General features: G+C 39.4%; 2 protein-coding genes across 2 annotated transcripts; both read right to left on the reverse strand.

Moving 5' to 3' along the window:
* Positions 1–7,176: 7,176 nt before the first annotated feature.
* Positions 7,177–7,719, reverse strand: LOC141597472 (uncharacterized). Its single transcript, XM_074417937.1, has one exon. The coding sequence runs from the start codon at positions 7,717–7,719 to the stop codon at positions 7,177–7,179; it is 543 nt and encodes a 180-aa protein (XP_074274038.1).
* A 2,945-nt stretch (positions 7,720–10,664) lies between these two features.
* On the reverse strand, positions 10,665–11,261 carry LOC141597473 (uncharacterized). The gene has a single exon (XM_074417939.1). It carries the CDS (start codon positions 11,259–11,261, stop codon positions 10,665–10,667), a length of 597 nt encoding a protein of 198 aa, XP_074274040.1.
* Positions 11,262–18,612: the final 7,351 nt, after the last annotated feature.

Below are 18,612 nucleotides of genomic sequence, written 5' to 3' on the forward strand. Positions count from 1 at the left end.
GTTAATTTTAGTTAACCTAGTTTCCTTTCTTTATCAAACAAACAAAATAGCTCACGTGTCATGTGACTCATGTCCATTTAACGTTTGCGTCAAATTACTTACTTGTGCTCCCAATTGAAATTCACAAAAACTCTAGAGAGACGGTCTCTCAATAGCATGATTTGGTGAGGGACCCACTGAATTTCTGTTTTTTCCATTATGTCTGATGGAGTTTTAAAGAACCGCAAGTGCACGACGTGTTATAGTACTTGGGGGTTGAATCCACGAGGAGCTAGGGAGATTACTAATCGTCTAAATTCTTAGGCTTAGCTAACTCGATAATAACTGGGTTGGATTTTTAACTAAACAACTAAACTAATCAAATTAAAGTGCAAATAAACTAATTATGAAAATTGAGCAAGTGAGATTGTAAAAGATGTAATCAAGACTAAGGAAGGCCTAGGACCCGACTTCTCCACCGACAATTTGTTCCTACAAGTTTAACTCGTTAAGTGGTCGATTAGGTAGTGTTAAAGAGGACGACGGTTCTAGATCGCCAAACACCTCCCTTTCGGTCTCGTGCGTGGACACTAGTAAACCTTTTCACCCCCCTTCTCGGGTTCGAAGGCCGAGTACCTAGTTCCGAGTTTAAACTCCCCCAAAATCATGCATTATCATCACAAATCCTGAAGACGGTTGAAATAACGTGATCAATGCACTTACCGAACAAGCGTTTCAGCAAGCTTGGGCGTCTTTCAGTCGTAAGTGGGGACGTATGTCCGCTTATATCGGGAGAGCTTGGGGTGAGCACGCAGGAAAGTTTTTTTTATGCTATACAAACGAGGTCTTCCGTCTTGGTAACACAACACTTCTCGTGTTGAGTCAGCACATTCTCTATTGAAAGTTTGGTTGAAATCTAGTCATCTCACACTTGATACCATGTGGTCCTTGTATGCGGTATGACTATTAGACAAATAATGAACAGATAAACTTACAGAAGTTGAAAAGAAAGATGTCGTGGCGTGATAGAATCACTGCCCTAAAGTTGAATTTGCCCCGCTCGATACACACGGCCTCTTGGCAACCAACTTTCCAGGGTTACACGACTTCCGAGTCTAAGGTGTACAACAAAGACTCAAATTGAGAATTACTAACTGAACGTTGCCAAATATTAGCTTTATACAAGAGAAATATTTAGAGAGGAATAGAAGAGAGAATAATTGTTGTGTATTTTGGAATGACAAAATAGGTAGTATTTATAGGTACAAAAGGAAGAATCTAGAGGCGTATTTATTGTGTCTCGTAAATAGTTTTTGGAAGACTGCACAATCAGCAATTCAGCATGGAGAAGGCAACACTCAGTTTAGAAGACTGAGCATTCCGTATGGAAAAACCGCGACAATCAGTATAGAAAACTAAACTATCAAACTTGGAAATTGTGCAAAAACCGCATAGAATTCCAACACTTCCAACAATTCCACCAATTATACCAATGTGGGATAATGAGAGCTTCTTTTGAAGCAATACTTCCAACAGTCCCCTGTCTACGGCATGCTAGAAGGTCAACACTCCAAGATTAAGAAAGAATTCGAAGATTCAATGAGTAAACCAAGGATAACATCCCGTACTTTCTCCTTATTGCAAGGGAACGTGTCTACTATGGCTATAGAGTTAATGAAGAAAGAACTTTTGAGAGGCCTTGGATTGGTTATCGGGTTGGAGGATGGATGCGGACATGTGCTACGAACGACTTAGCTTTGCTATTGCTAAGGGTGTGGGAGCCCAGATTGTCTCTCGGCTCCCCACCAATTTCATGTAAACCCTTTATTTTTATTTTAGTGAAAGCTGCGCGCAACTTATAATAATAATAATAATAATAATAATAATAATAATAATAATAATAATAATAATAATAATAATAATAATAATAATAATAATAATAATAATAATAATAATAATAATAATAATAATAATAATAATAAAGAATTGTGAAACTGAATGCCGAATATAAGAAGAGAAGAACGTTGCATTGCTTCCGACATTTTCGGCTCCCACAGGGGAAAAAATATGATAGAAGTAGAAGTAAAATTTGGGTTTTAAATCGACACAAATTCTCGTTCGTGACACATTACAAACTGTGTCCAAAAATGTTAAAACAAAAGGTAATTAAGGTCCATTTTGTCATGAGGAAATTAACAAAAATAAGTACTCATTTAAATTCCATGCATAACACATTTGAAAAAATTGTAAATAAGTCTCATGTAATAACTAGTAAGTAGGTGCATGTAAAATATGTAGAGAATGAGGGACACAAGCATATAGAAGAAAGAGACAGAATATTAGAAGAAAGAGACAGAATAAAAAGGATAATTGCCTGGCAGTTGCATAACTAACTGCATGGTGCATTACTGTATTGTGATTTGGGACACAAGCATAACGGTTGATTCGTAGCACCATATTTTATTCATATATTTTTGAATTAGACGGTCTTATATCATGATGGTTTACTTTTATAAAAAGCTTATTCATTTAGTACTAATAAATAAATTTTCCGTTTATATAACTATTGGATTGTATTACGGTGTGAGACCGTCTCACAAGAGTTACTGATTTTAATTTTTAATAAATAATTAAATAAATTCAGGTTTAATAATATATGAATGTATGTTGTTAAGGTGACATATATTCTCTTTAATTTTTTAAATAAACATGATTTAAATAAAATACTATTCATATGTATTTGTTGGATAATGTTTTTTCAAATAATGGTCACATACTCACATACTAAAATGGTCTCTTTATAATGACTTTGGCATATATGTGCTTTTCTCCTCCAAGTGACAAGTAGAATTTGTTTAATATGGGTCACCTATATAATTACGTTAATTATATTGAGTCATGTGGCAATTTGGGTTAAGATAAATAGGACTCCAATCGTATATGAAACACGCTTAATATGTAATATGCTTAAATTCTGTTTCGGATATTTGCAATTCAGTTTAAATTGAAATAGGTTTCAGCTATGTTTCAAATACCTTAAATCGAGTGCTCAAATTTAAATCGATAGAGATGAAGGTGGACCGTGTTAAAATTTGTTATATATGTAGAATTCTTATATGATGATATTTGATCACTATATTGAGGTGGACCGTGTCAAAATTAGTAGGATGATGAAATATATTGCCCCATTTCCCTAAACTTTTAACACGGTTTATTGATTTTTTGTCACAACTATTGTTATTATTATTATTATTATTATTATTATTATTGTTGTTATTATTGTTATTATTTTTTTATTATAAACTTTTTTCGTTTTTTTTCTTATTTATATCGTTATTGATCAAATTTTTTTCTCGCACTTGGCCGCTAGAATACCCGCTCTGGTCTTGGTGGTCGAGACGAGGAAGAAGGAGTTTTGCAAGATTGTGATTGAGAGTAAGAGGTTGGAGATGGTGGTGGTGATGTGGTGTTTGTTTGGGTGGTTCTTGCATTCATGGTGAAAAAGAGGGAGATTGATTGAATAAGGTAAATGATGTGACATAATGCTTGTGAGAGTGAATTGACGTTTAAAGAGTCCCATCAATATTAGGGCACGCAAACCGCCTCCGGCCTCTATCTATTTTCTTCTTTTGTTTGAATGGGCCAAAATTCCTAAAATGACCCAATTTATTTGTTCACTCTTATTATTAACACGACGAACAATAAATTACGAGTATATATTATTCATTTGTTTATTATTATTATTATTATTATTATTATATTATTATTATTATTATTATTATTATTATTATTTTATTTGTTTTTTATTATAAGCGTTTTTTTTCTTATTTATATCGTTATTGATCAAATATTTTTCCGCACTAATCCTCTATAATATCAGCTCTGGTCTTGGTGGTCTAGACGAGGAAGAAAGAATTTGGGAAGATTGTGATTGAGAGTTAGAGGTCGAAGATGGTAGTGGTGATATGGTGTTGTTTGGTTAGTGTTTGTTTATTTGGAGAGTAATGGTTCAGTAAATGATTGATTTTCTATATTACAATGTTTTTTTAGGGAGGAAGAATATTGAAAAGAGATTGGGTACTCTATCGAGTAGGGCTTACTCTGTCGAGTAAGTTAATTTTGCATTCTGTAGTACGTTCTGCCTGATGGGTACTCGATCGAGTAAGGGCAACTCGATCGAGTACCTTAGTTACTCGGTCGAGTATGTCGGGTTATACGGGTTTTCGGACGGGTTTGATAGCAACGCGTGAAGAGTTATATAAAGTGAATTCGTTAGTTCTTTTACCTTTTACTCTTATTTCTAAACTTTTACAAAAAGAAAACAAAGCAACATCAGTTTCTCTTCTTTCATTGCTATCAAATCCAAGGGTTAGAGTTGTCGGATTTCAGAGTTCTTTATACTATTGAGATTGTCGTATTGTGGGTAAGATCTTTGTATCATTTTTATGTCAATTCGTTTATATTGTTTAAACCAATTGGGTGAGTTGGGGGTTACTGGGATTGTTGATGTTATAGATTGTAATTATATGGTTAATGGTTTATAGGAGGTGATTTCGTAGAGGAAGGCTTTTGATCCGCTGCTTGTGTTTGGCAATTGGTGATTTCATTCGAGGTTGTGTTTCCCTACTCAGTTATTGTGTAAATGTTATAAGATGGTTGTTTGGTTGATTGGCATGTTGATTATATCGTAATTGGTTTTTGGTATTGTTTACATTGGTATTGTGATTGGTTGCTGTTTGTCTGTGATTTGCGAGGTGCGCCCTCGACTGAGTGAAGTATCTTGCGGGAGTGGCTTCATGCCCTTGATTCGCTCCTTGTGGTTCCCGTCAGAAAGGGGATGTGCATATTAATGGACATGGGTTATTCGCTCGATGGAGATCAGCGGGGATTAGGTGGGAACGGCTGCGGTCCCCCACTGGCGATGTGGAATATCTGTTGCGATGGATATTCTGGTAGGGCTACACACTTTAGTGTGTAGTCAGATGTTTGGTGATGTGACGGAGTTGGAGGATTGTGATTGTGTAACTGTTTGTTGTATTGTCTTATATTGTTTATGCAGTAACTGACCCCGTTTAAATGTTTTGAAAACTGTGGTAATCCATTCGGGGATGGTGAGCATTAGTTGTTTAGCAGGTATATATTGGATGCGCGCGGGGTTAGCTGGGGATGGAGTCACCATGAGTCTTAGTCATGGACTTCCGCTGTTTTATCATAATTTTTTTTACTTTAGTTGGATTTTGGTTTTGGAACAGTTGTTCTTTCACTTTACAGTTGGTTTTGATGTAATCACTTTAAACTTAATTACTTAAATATGTTTCTTGATGGCCACTTTTGATTACCATGCCACGGGTAACCGAGATGGTAGTCGATCATGCCATAGATCCTGAGAAAGCGAAATGGGACAATAGAGTCTGAGTGTTCCTTTCAAACAAGGAATAAGAACGAGAAAAAGGAACATACTACCTCCAACTTTTTTGTTTTTTAGCATATATGTATATTTTTTGAGTTTATTACCTCAAACTTTATTTGTTTTTGAGCATATCTATATTTTTTTCAAGCTTATTAAAATTTATAAGTTAAATCTTAATTTTTTTCCATCAAAACTCAAATTTTACTAAATTTATATGTAATGTTTTTGAGTTTTATTGTATTTTTTTAGCACAAAAACTTTGGAGAGACGGTCTCTCACTAAGTTATTGAGAGACCATTTTATCATACCCCTTTATATAGTTTTTGTTCCTCTCTTTTATTTGGTACATGTTTTCATAACAATTATACCTATTTTATTGTATATTGTAATCATTGTTTTTGGTGCCCCATTTTATAATATATGAACCCCGTTTATTACCTTTTGTACCATTTTCCCATCAATTTATAATTGGTCTCACACTAAGTTTATTGAGAGACCGTCTCTCAAAAGACCTACTGTTTTTTTAGAGCTTAATGTTTAAGTGAATAAATTCATAAACTTTATAATAAAGACTCATAATTTTCAAAACAAAACTCAAAATTTTTATTATAATTCTCAAAAACTATAGAATTGGTGGTAATACATCAGATGTATAATCCACCTACTGAATAAGAACGGACGGAAGCTAAAAGTAGTCAGTAATAGTGGTCATTTATCATTCAAGGACCCTGGGTTAAAACGAATTCATAATCGTCTTTGGATGAGAATCTCGCTACATAGTAAGATCCCGTCAAGTCGGTCAGAGTTAATTTACCTTTTATCGACCATTTTGCCTTCAATTTCATCATAAGGGCTATATAGCCAATGTTTTTTATCAAATATTTTTATAATAAGCAAGTGGCGCCATGGCTTACGAATGATAGCCTTTTCTGTCTTCGTAAGACAAATGCGTGGACAAAGCGTGTCTTCATCATCTTGTACTTCTACATCATCATCCGAGTCAAGATCGATGTCATCCAAAGATAAATCATCAAAAGATTTAGGACCAGAGTCGAAACCTTCGACCTTTTCCATATACGACATAGATGTCGTTAATGGTTGGACCTTAGGCCTAATTTGATCTGAAACTTCACTTGGGATCGAAGTGATCGATGAACTTGCACAAAATTCATCTATGTGCATAATATTTCGTTTTGCATTTTTTTGGATTGATGAACGAGGATGGTTGTCTGCCATTGGATCTACGACGGCTGGGATTGAGGGGTGGGAACCGTCTCCGGTGGGAGACCATTATTAGGATCGAGCATGTGAATTTTTAGAATTTTCTCTCACTATATGATCATTAGTTTCTAATATTTTTGGAGACTCTAATATGGCTTAAATCTGAATTTTTAATGTGGGAGCTCGAAAGTCGTATTCTAAAGTTGGACTCTCTGTGATTAGGATGTGACGATACTCTGATCAATACAATTTATTACAAAGCTGAGATTACCATAAAGCTCACGTGTCATGTGACCCATGTCTATTTGACCTTGTGCGTCAAATTATTTGTGCTCCCAATTGAATTTTGTTTAAAGACGTACTCGTTCCATGCCACAGCCATGGAAATTAGATATTTTCACTGATGAAGATCATAAGTTTGTTACCATTTACAAATTATTATCTAATTTAACATTATTTGAAATAATTGTTGAGAGAATTTGCAAACTGAGCCAAAAACGTTATTTTCATTTATCTAATTCAATTTAATTTGGTTTTTTTTTTTTGCAAAAAAACCCCAAAGGATTTTAATATAGATCACTAATATCAGACCCGACGACAGTAGCAAGATCAGCCGGCAAATCAGACAACCAAAAACGTCTACCAATAACCCATGGCCTAGCATGAGCTACAAAATGAGCTAACAAATTCAAGTTCCTACTAACATGCTTAAAAACAACAAAATCGAACGACAAACACAACTGCCGTATCTCATTATAAAGCACAAACAACTCGCTTCTACCGCAACGCTTCTTTGTCAAATCTTCAACAACTTCAAGAGAATCACTTTCAACAATCACACGCCTTGTCCCCATCCTCCTTGCTTCCTTCAGACCCAGCAAAACAGCTTCAGCCATAGCCACCTCAGTACAAACTTCCCTTTGCATTACACACGCCCACTCTACCACACCCTCCGAATTCCGGCTCACTGCCCCCAATCCCACACCCACACCTTCCATAACCCCCGCATCCGTATTAACCTTAGAAACTCCATCTCCCGGCTTCTCCCACCGACCACCCCGAGCTCCCGCCGCCAATTCTGGACCCGTCCTACCCCGAAGACCATCCATCTTTCAGACCAGCTCCCAAATCCTGCGCACAATCTTCCGAATATCCCAACCTTCATCTTCAAAGATAAACTTATTACGCCTTTCCCATAACACCCAACATGTTGTGAAGAAAATCACCCGTTCCTTCTCCCCCAACTCCCTCAACGCCAACTCAACCCACTCCCTCACACTTACACCTCCCCCACCATCTCCTACTTCTAGTCCAACCTCCTCCCAAATCTCGTCTCTCTAACCACACCCCTTAACAGCATGGAAACATGTCTCCATATCATGACAACGAGGACAGCTAGCATCCCCATAGCCCATTCGACGTACCAAATTCGCCCTTGTAGGGAGAGCATCATGGCACATCAGCCAGATAAAAGCCTTAATCCTCGGTATGACTGGTACTCGCCATATCAACCTCCACAACCACCCTTCCTTAGCAAAATCCGACTGCTCAACATCCGGCCCATTATCCGCCATAAGCAACCTATACCTGGATCTCACCGAATATACCCCACTGCGTTCCCCATCCCAACACCAATCATCATCTTCACCCTCCTCACTCAGTCGTATACTCAAGATTCTACTAGCTTCAAATGGCAGAAATAAACCAGAAACTCTAGCCACATCCCATCGACGTTCACCCTCGACCATCAACTCTGCTACCCTCAGATCGATCGAACTATCTCCCTGCGGGGAAATTACACACCGCGACCTCGTCGCTGGAATCCACGGCTCAGTCCAAACCCTCGTACCCATCCCCGACCCTATTCTGCGCCTAATACCCAACCCCAGCACCTCCTTAGATCCATGTATGCTCCTCCATGTATAACTCGGATTAATCCCAACCTCCGCCTCCATAAAAGAGCTATCCGGGAAATACTTTCCCTTCAACACACGGCCCATCAGGCTACCATCCCCACATAACAACCGCCATGCCTGCTTAGCTAAAAGAGCTCTATTAAAACTCTCATAGTCCCGAAAACCCAGCCCTCCCCTAGCTTTCGGTCGGCACAAAGTTTCCCAGGCCACCCATGACATCTTGCGCTTCCCATTATTAGACCCCCACCAAAACTTCGACACAAGAGAGCGCAACTCATCGCAAAAGTTAGCCGGTAAGCTAAAAACACTCATCGCATAAGTAGGAATAGATTGGGCAACCGCCTTTATCAAAGTCTCCCTACCTGCTCGGCTAAAAAGCATACCCCGCCACCCTTGCAATTTATTATTTAGTCTGTCTCGAACAATTTTGGTAAGAACCTGTTTCGAATGACCAATCACAGTAGGCAACCCCAGATACTTATCATGCACAGTCACCTCCCTCACCTCCCTCACACCAAGAACCGCCCCCGCCCCCACTCGCCTACATCCCACCGTTCCTCTACTAAAAGACACAGTTGTCTTTTCCTTACTAACCAGCTGACCAGAAGCAATTTCATATTTATGAAGAATATCCATCACACAAGCAGCCTCCCTGACATTATCTTTAACAAAAATAATGCTATCATCCGCAAAGAAAAGATGAGTAACCACCGGTTCCTGTGGAGCAACCCTAATACCATGAATAGCCCCTCTTTCCGCCGCACGTCTAAATAAACTGGACAACACCTCGGCACAGAGAATAAAAAGATATGGCGAAATAGGATCACCTTGGCGAAGACCCCGCTCTCGTACAAACCCCCGCGACGGAACTCCATTAACCAACACATTATAAGAAACAGTGCGAACACATCTCATCACATTATTTATCCACCCCACATCAAAACCCATAGCCAATAACACCTGCTGTAAGAAATCCCATTCAACCCGATCATAAGCCTTAGCCATATCTAACTTTAAAGCCATGTAACCACCCTTACTCCTAGAATTTTTCATAAAATGAAACAACTCAAAAGCCACCAAAATATTATCAGTAATCAACCGACCTGGAGTAAACGCACTCTGATTTTCCGACACCAGCCTATCAAGAAAAGTCTTCAGTCGATTGGCCAAGACCTTAGAAACTAACTTATATAACACATTGCATAAACTAATCGGGCGGAACTCTGCAAACTTATCTGGGTCTTTCTTCTTCAGAATTAAAACAATATGCATTCCATTAAGAGAACCAGGAAACATACCTCCATTAAGAACACCTAATACTGTTCTTGTGACAGATGGTCCAACAATATGCCAATATGTCTGATAGAAAAGCGCATTCATCCCATCCGGACCTGGTGCCTTCAAAGGATGCATCTGAGCTAAAGCCTCAACAACCTCCTCACTCTTGTACTCCGCCCGAAAATGCACATTCATATCTTCCGTTACACGGCCCCGCACACCATCGAACAACTCGCTAGCCTGACTGGGCCGAGAAGATCCAAAGAGCGTCGAAAAATAATCCAGAGCTGCCTCCCGGATCGCGTCCCCACCTTCACGCACCACACCCCGATCATCCACCACCCGCGAAATATAATTCTTCTTTTTTCGTTGCCTAGCCTTCCTGTGAAAGTATTTAGTATTTCGATCCCCATCCTTAAGCCATAAAGCTCGTGAACGCTGCCTCCAGAATAACTCCTCTTGCCGGAGAAGTTGCGTCATATCCCTCAATATCTTTTTCCTTTCCCGAACATTATCAACAGTTCTCTCATTAACATTCAGCCAAGCCAACCTCTTCCTTTTGCGATTTAAATCACGCAGAATCTTCCCGATGCTCAAACCCTTCCACTTCTGAAGCTCTTCGGCACACCTGGTAATTGTCTCCAAAACATCATAATCTCCATCCTCCCATACTCTCCTAATCGTATCCTCACACCCTGCTTCCCCAACCCAAATCTGCTCAAAACGAAACAATTTACTCGCACCTTCGCCCCCCACCTGCCGGCCATCAAACACCACCAAAATTGGAGCATGGTCAGACCATTCCCTATCTAAATGATAGAGCTTAGCATAAGGAAACTGCTCACTCCATGCCTCCGTCTTCATAGCCCGATCAATCCTACACTGCCTATTCGCCTCACCCCCTTGCCCATATTATCATACGTATAAGGGTAACCCTCATAAGAAATATCGCACAACCCACACACATCCACAGCCTCCCTGAAATTATTCATCTGCCACTGAGCCCTAGACCCCCCTTTCATTTCATTAGCATATAAAATCTCATTAAAATCACCTATACACAACCACGCAGTGTGATCCTCTTCAGCTAAATACCTAAGAAGTTGCCAAGATAAATGTCTGTCCTGAACCAACGGCCACCCATAAAACCCAGTCAACCGCCACACCCCATCACCCTCCCCGATATCCAAATCCATATAATGCGTCGACGCCGATCTAAGACTCACCCTAAACTCCTTCCTCCATAGAAAAGCAAGCCCACCAGACCTTCCCACACTATCTACTTCCATACTGCAATAACCCTCTAAACTAGATGTTATCCCTCTCATTTCGCTACTACTCAGCTTCGTCTCACACAGAAAGACCAAAGCCGGGGCCTTCCTCCGAATAAGATTTCGAAGTCCGCCTACTGCATCGGGGTTGCCCAGCCCCCTGCAGTTAAGGCTCAAGCAATTCATTGGGCCCGGCGGGGTTGATATGAATCAACCTCCGCCTCAGATACATACATAGTCACATCCCTGTGAATCGCCGCTTTCTTCGCCACTCCTACACAAGACCCCGTCTCCGCCTCCCTTAATCTCTTTTGATTCGAGTTAACAGTGACATCGCCCACCTCACCATCATCCCTTAAAGACCCATTAACCACGTCCCTCGGCTGCCTCACCCACTTCTTCCCTCCCTTCAAAACCGACCCTGCACATGTCATCCCCTCCCCTTCAACCACCTCCACATCGACCAAAATCTTCTCCCCACCAGTTCTACTCACCACACCCTGACCCGCCACTCCTCCACCTTCACCAGACCCCAACATCAAGCTACTAGCTGGCATCTGCTCCAGCAAAGCAGCCAGCCTTTCCTCTTCATCACCCCCACGATCCTGGCCCTCCCCACTAACCAATCCATCACCTATATTTGAAACAGTATTCACCACCACCCCACTCCTCTTCCCTGACCTAGCATCATCCTATTCACCCACCACCACTCTCGCATCACCCACTAATGGCCTACGCAAACTATCCCCCGCAACCACCTCCACAGGCCTCCACCTTAGCTGTGCCGCCCTTCCCACAGAACCGTCCCTAATGGGAACCTCAACCTCCTCATCCAGCACACTTCTCACGACCACATTACCATAGGCCCCATATTTCTTACCTTTACTTGATAACGCAAACTGCTGTAACTTCTCAATCATCTCCTTCTCACTCCGAAGATATTCCTCCTCAAAATCCGGCCTCAAATCTCTACTCGTCTTCCTCCCCTCCGCAACACCCGCTTTACCAGCCCGTCGAGGTGAAGCCCGAAGTCCCTCCCCATACAATAACTCATCTTCTTCATAGGGACCCTTCTCACAATCTTTCTCACCATGACCCAGTACACCACAACCGTAACAAAACATCGGCAGCCTCTCGTATTTGACATTGAACTCCATTGCTCTACCACTCGGCATACAAACCTTGGTCGAAGCTTTAAGCGGCTTACGGATATCATGAAGAATGCGTATACGAACCGCTTTCTCCATCTCCGGGAATGGAGCATCATCACGCATCACATACCTACCCAGCTGCTCTCCAAGACGACACAGGTTTTCCTCATTCGTACGCCCTTTAATTGGAAGATCGTAGATTCGAGCCCATATGGGAAGATAGAACAAAGGTGTTTCCATCAAGGATTTTTCCCCACTAGGCTCATTAAAACACCATGCAAAATTATCAAAGTGCCACGGTTGTCCCTAAAGAACTCGAACTTTATCACGCTCCTCCTCAAAGCGGAAAACAAAAGTCCTCTCGCGAGCATCAAGCAAGTTCCCCATCACCTTCCCTTTCGGATTCCATAGCCTTAGCATGGTGTCTATGGCAGCCCGACAATTAATCGACTTTGATGCCCAGATCTTTCCCACAATAATTTTCTCTGTCTGTACCTCCTGTGTATCTCCACCATCAATATCCCATACAAACGCATCAGCCTCCGTCTCCGGACAGCTCCCCAACACCCCTTTACCCTTGCTACAACCACCACGATCCATAACACCCCTTGCTGACAACATAAGCAAGAGCAGAAACCTACCTCAAAGCCAAGAAAAAACAGCCCTCGAAACCCTAACAACAATTCTAAACTAACCCTAACACCCTATCAAACACCAAACAAAGCGCGACGAGAAACCAGAACCCTAAAGAAGAAAAAGCAATTCAGACAAACCTCAATTCTCCGTGACAAACAAGAACCTTGAACGAGAAAGGAAAGAAAGACCACGAGCCTTGAGCAAGAAGGAAGAGCATAGAAACCCTAGGACGAAGCTTCCAAAGAGACCTAGGAAGACTTTAATTATTCAATTATATTTAGCCAAATTTGAGTTTTCGTAATTTAATTTGGTTTTAATTGAGGGGAGTAATTTAGTTTTACTAAATGTTAATTGAAACTAGTTCAGATTGTTTAAAAAAAAAAAAAAAAATTGAATTTTTGTATACTTCTCTAAAACTGCTCTCAATTATGAACATTTCTTGTAAATTTTTATTATATTATATTATTTCTCAAAAAAAAAATATTAAACATTTTGATAACTATCATTATATCAATTGTGATTTGTAAATGACTTTGTCTTTGCTTAAAATTGACTTTTAGATTTGTTGGAAGTGATGCCTTAGAAATGGCAAAAATCAAGTTTTTTGATTTTGTGTTTGTCCCACATCGGTGGAAAACACAAGCTTTATATATCTCCCTCTACTTGGTTGGTTAACTGAGTGGACCAAAGGGGCTTTTGTTGTGAAACTTGGGCTTGTGGGTTTGGGTCCAAACTCATACACGTGCATGCCGCGTGCGCCAGCTCGGCCCGATTCGAGCTCGGGTTTGGGTAGAGCACCTGCAGTGCGGGCCTTAGCCCACTTTTACCCTTTTTGCTCTTGTGTAACAAAATTGATTGCTAACTCCTATATTCTTATTCTGATTTAATTAATTGATCAACTTGCTATCGGACATCCCTTTTTTTTCGATAATTTTAATTTTCGCCAAAAATTTCGACATATTTGACTTTTAATATTATGATAATCAATCCTACTGCTTCTGGTCCTGGTGTTTCCACACGTGACAAAAAAACCTGGGGCGTATCGCTCAAATTATTGGTCCCGTACTGGACGTAGCTTTTCCTCCAGGCAAAATGCCAAATATTTACAACGCTTTGGTAGTTAAGGGTCGCGATACTGCTAGCCAACCAATTAACGTGACTTGTGAGGTACAACAATTATTAGGAAATAATCGAGTTAGAGCTGTAGCTATGAGTGCTACAGATGGTCTAACGCGAGGAATGGAAGTTATTGTTGTTTGATATCTTACAGTTAGGAATGTTGGTAAATTAGGTTTTTCAAGTACGGAAAGAGAGGGATTCGAACCCTCGGTAAACAAAAGCCTACATAGCAGTTCCAATGCTACGCATTGAACCACTCGACCATCTTTCCTATTATTTTATTATGACTCAAAAACTGTATATTGGATGTCCAAGTGCAGTGTATGTGTGTAATAGTTAGTCAATATGACTACTAGTGGACCAAAGGAGCTTTTGTTGTGAGACTTGGGCTTGTGGGTTTGGGTCCAAACACACACACGTGCATGCCGCGTGTGCCAGCCCGGTCCGGCTCAAGCTCGGGTTTGGGTAGAGCACCTGCGGTGCGGGCCTTGGCCCACTTTTACCCTTTTTGCTCTTGTGTGTATATTGGTTGTCCAAGTGCAGTGTATGTGTGTAACAGACTAACAGTCAGTCAATATGACTGCTGGTGGGAGAGAGAGTCTTGCTCCCATTTTTTCTCGGTCGTTGGCTGCGTTTTTGGCTCTCTAACTGCTCCTATTTACTATAAATAAGATCCTCAATTCTCCACTCGAAACACACATTCACTCTCATCTCTCAATGTTTCCTCTCTACTAAATCTATTTCTGGGTACTGTTTTTATCGTCGTTCCAAAGCTTCCAGTCTTGAGTGGGCAAGTTTGGGTGTTGCGGTGTCAAACCTTGGGGAACTATCGGCGCCTGTTGATCGCCACCACGGTCGTGCCGAAATAGTTTTCAAGGCAGAGGCATTCATACCTCGTCGCTGCAAATCGGCTCTTTTTCTGTTCTTCTTCTTTCGTTGTTACTGCACTATCTCAGATAACAATTTGAAAACTATTTACTATTGCTGTAACAAAGTCGTTTGTTCTGTCCAAAACCCGAAAAACCGATCAAAAATACTCTTCCATTCGGTTCGATTTCGAATCAATTCAGGTCGATTCAGGTTTAAGGGTGAAATTCAGTTATACTTTTCGGATGTACGGTCAGGTGTCGATTCAGGTATTTTCGATCGGTTTTTCGGGTTCGGTGTACTTTTGCCAGGTCTATCTATATTTACTCTTATTACAAAATTTACCTCCTAATTCATTACATACCATAAATATTAACAGTAATTATGGTCATAATCCTCCTATATACTAAGAGAATAAAATTTTTCTAAAGTTTTCTCTCCAAAGTGGTAAAGCTTAAATATGGAAATAAATTAGATTTTCATTCATTAAACTAATTTATCATTAAAAATAATCTTTTCACCATCAAATTTAAAAATATAATCTTTTAATTGAAATAAAACAAAATTGGTATAAAACTATAAACGACTACTATACATAAACATAAACTATTAAACCAAGTGGTGTTAGTCCAGTGGTAGCCGCGTTAAACCTTGAAGCTTGCAGAAATGCAGGAATTGAGAGATCCCGGGTTCGACTACCAGTTGGGGCGATGATCACTTGGCCACTGCAGCCCCCGAAGGGGGTGGCTTACATGGTCCATGAGGTGGTGCGGGAATGCATGGGCCCGGGGGAATTCAACCCCCTCGTCATCAAAAAAAAAACATAAACTATTACAATATTACCCCTATTATTAACTTCATGACGAAAAAAGAATTTATTAAAATAATTTGAGATAATTAAAATATTTTCTTAAAAAATACATTTCAAGGAATTACTCAATTCTCTTGATTAATTTTAAGAAAATTCATGAGATATAAATCTAAAATCTGTATGTAATTCAGTAAAAATTAAAAGTTAAATATATCGCGCATTTGCGCGGGGTCTATACTAGTTAATTGTAATTGAACTAAACTCAATTGAGCTAAACTTAACCAAAAGTAGTTGGATGGAATTGAATTGAACATAATTGAGCTAAATTGAACTAAACTGAACTTAATTGAGCTAAATTGAACTGATTGTAACTAAACTAAACTTAATTGAGCTAAACTGAACTAAATGTAGTTAAACTAAATGGAATTGAACTTGATTAAGTTAAATTAAACTGAGCTGAACTTAATTGAGTTAAATCGAGTTAAATTGAACTGATTGTAGCTGAACCGAACTTAATCGAGCCAAATTGAACTGATTGTAGCTGAACTGAACTTCATTGAGCTAAATTGAACTAAATATAGTTGCACTGAATTGAATTGAGTTTGATTGAGCTAAGTTAAACTAAGTTGAACTTAGTTGAGCTAAATCGAATTAAATTGAACTGATTGTAACAAAACTAAACTTAATTGAGCTATATCGAGCTAAATTGAATTGATTATAGTTGTACCGAACTAAATTGAGTTAAATTGAATTAAATGTAGTTGGACTGAATAGTATTGAACTTGATTGAGCCAAAATTAGACTGAGCTTAATTGAGCTAAATTAAACTTAGCTTAATTTAAGTAAATTTAAATTTGCATTTAACTTAGCTAAACATAATTTAACTTGGTGTTAACTTAAACTTAAACATTACTTAAATTAATTAAGATAATAAACTTAATTAATTTAAGATGATTAGGCTTAGCTTAAAAATTTACTTATAAGCTACATTTCGGGTTCGGTCAATTCGAGTTCGTTTAACTATAGTTAGTTTAATTCGAATTTAGGTGAATTCGGTGATTTCACAATCGAGTCAAAATATATTTCCCATACATTCTCATTCAATATTATATAAGTGAGATGCTTAGTTCATAAATTCATAATCAATCACCAATGGTAATTGGTCTTAAATTTAAAATTTGAATACAATATAGAGTATATATTTTTTAGTAACTATCTGTGTATACTTTCGTATAATATTAAAGAATGACCTAAAAATAGACAAGTTGAACGGGCAAAGAGGTCAATCGGGTTAGGTCAATTTCGGGTCAGTTCACTTCGGGTCGGGTTAGTTCGGGTGTCGGGTCGGGTTCGAGTATGGGTCAATTTTGTCAGGTCTACCCGTTATAACCCGATAAGAATTATTATCATTGACTTTGACTTTTTTGACTCGATATGAACCGCTACATGATTTTTAGCCGAACTGACCCGATCTATAACAACCGTCAGCCGACCAAGTGTTGCACATTCCGACCCGATACCCGAGGTAAGTCATAACCCGAAATAATCCGACCAAACCCGATCCGACCCAATAATGTTCACGACTCGAATCAATCCGACATCACAATAACCCGAACCTGAAATAACTCGACTCAAATCCGACTCGACCCACCCGATTGTCACCTCTAATCTTTTGTGCCTAGGCTATTGAATAAAGTTGTCCATAAACTGACTTATGACTCATAACTCATAAGTGTGACCCAAATTTGGGCCTGCTTCCGAAGAAAAAGCTAGTGAATAGTTAAGCCCAACCCTTCCGAATATATGGGCAACCATAGTCCATGGGCTGCTGTATAAAGCAGTGAATAGTTAACTGATTCACAGCTGTTTGCATGTAAGTTCACTATTGCTTATGTTCATATTCTAGGGACTAGGGGTGTTTAAAAAGTGGTCCAGACTCCAGACAGGTAAACCGGGCCGGACGGTCTAGTCAGGTCCAAAGCAGATGCATGCCGGTCCGGTCTTCGGATCCCGAAAAATATTGTGACTCCAGTCCGGTCCACACTTTAAAAAAACTCAAATTGCCATTTAAAGAAGAGTTGGTCCGGTTCAAATCCGAAGGTCCGATCTGATCCGGGTGCTCTCCTAATCTCCCGTTTTCGATCTTGGATTAAGTGATTATCCCGCCTGGGAGTTCATCCAGTCCAATTCTCGACCAGTAGACACCCCTAACCGTCTCTCTACTATTATGAAAAGTAAACTAACGCCCAATTAATCCATTAACCATGTAATTTAACCAAAGTATAGTTAAACCCGCCTCACAGAGTCACGAGTCACATTGGCTCGGCCCGTGTAGCCGCCTCTTCACCCGCCAAGCCCGCCCCATGCACAGGCCGGGTACGGATTCCATATTTCAAGCCTAGCTCGCAAAGCCAAAAATAAATAAAGGCCCGCCAACCCGGCCCACCCAAAACCTGCTAGAGCTGATCAAGTGTGTGCCGGCCCGCTTGGCCTACTATTTAAGCGAAATTGGTCAAAAAAATATATTTTAAAACGGGTAGTGGACAATAAAAATGGCCGCTAAAATTAATGGGCGGGTAGAATAAGAGAAATGTCCATAGACCGGCCCACTAAAAAAAGATTTTCCAATTTTTATTCACAAATATTATCCTACAACTAGTTGTATAGTAACATTATACAACCGTTTCAAAGTTGTTGAACTCTTACACAAAGGATGTTGAGCTATTTTACAAGTTTTTGAGCTATTTTACAAAGTTTTTGAGCTTAATAATTATTCTGTTAAGCTCAACAACTTTGTATCATAGCTCGATAATTTTGTTAGTATAGCTCAATAACTTTATAACAAAGTTCATCTACATTAAATAGGTTATATACAACCAGTTATATAATACATTAACTGATTTTTATTTACGTAACAACTTACTAAATAACATTACAAAAATGTAGTCCTTCC

The sequence above is a fragment of the Silene latifolia genome, chromosome 8 (genome assembly GCF_048544455.1).
Source record: "Silene latifolia isolate original U9 population chromosome 8, ASM4854445v1, whole genome shotgun sequence".
Classification (NCBI taxonomy): Eukaryota; Viridiplantae; Streptophyta; class Magnoliopsida; order Caryophyllales; family Caryophyllaceae; genus Silene; species Silene latifolia.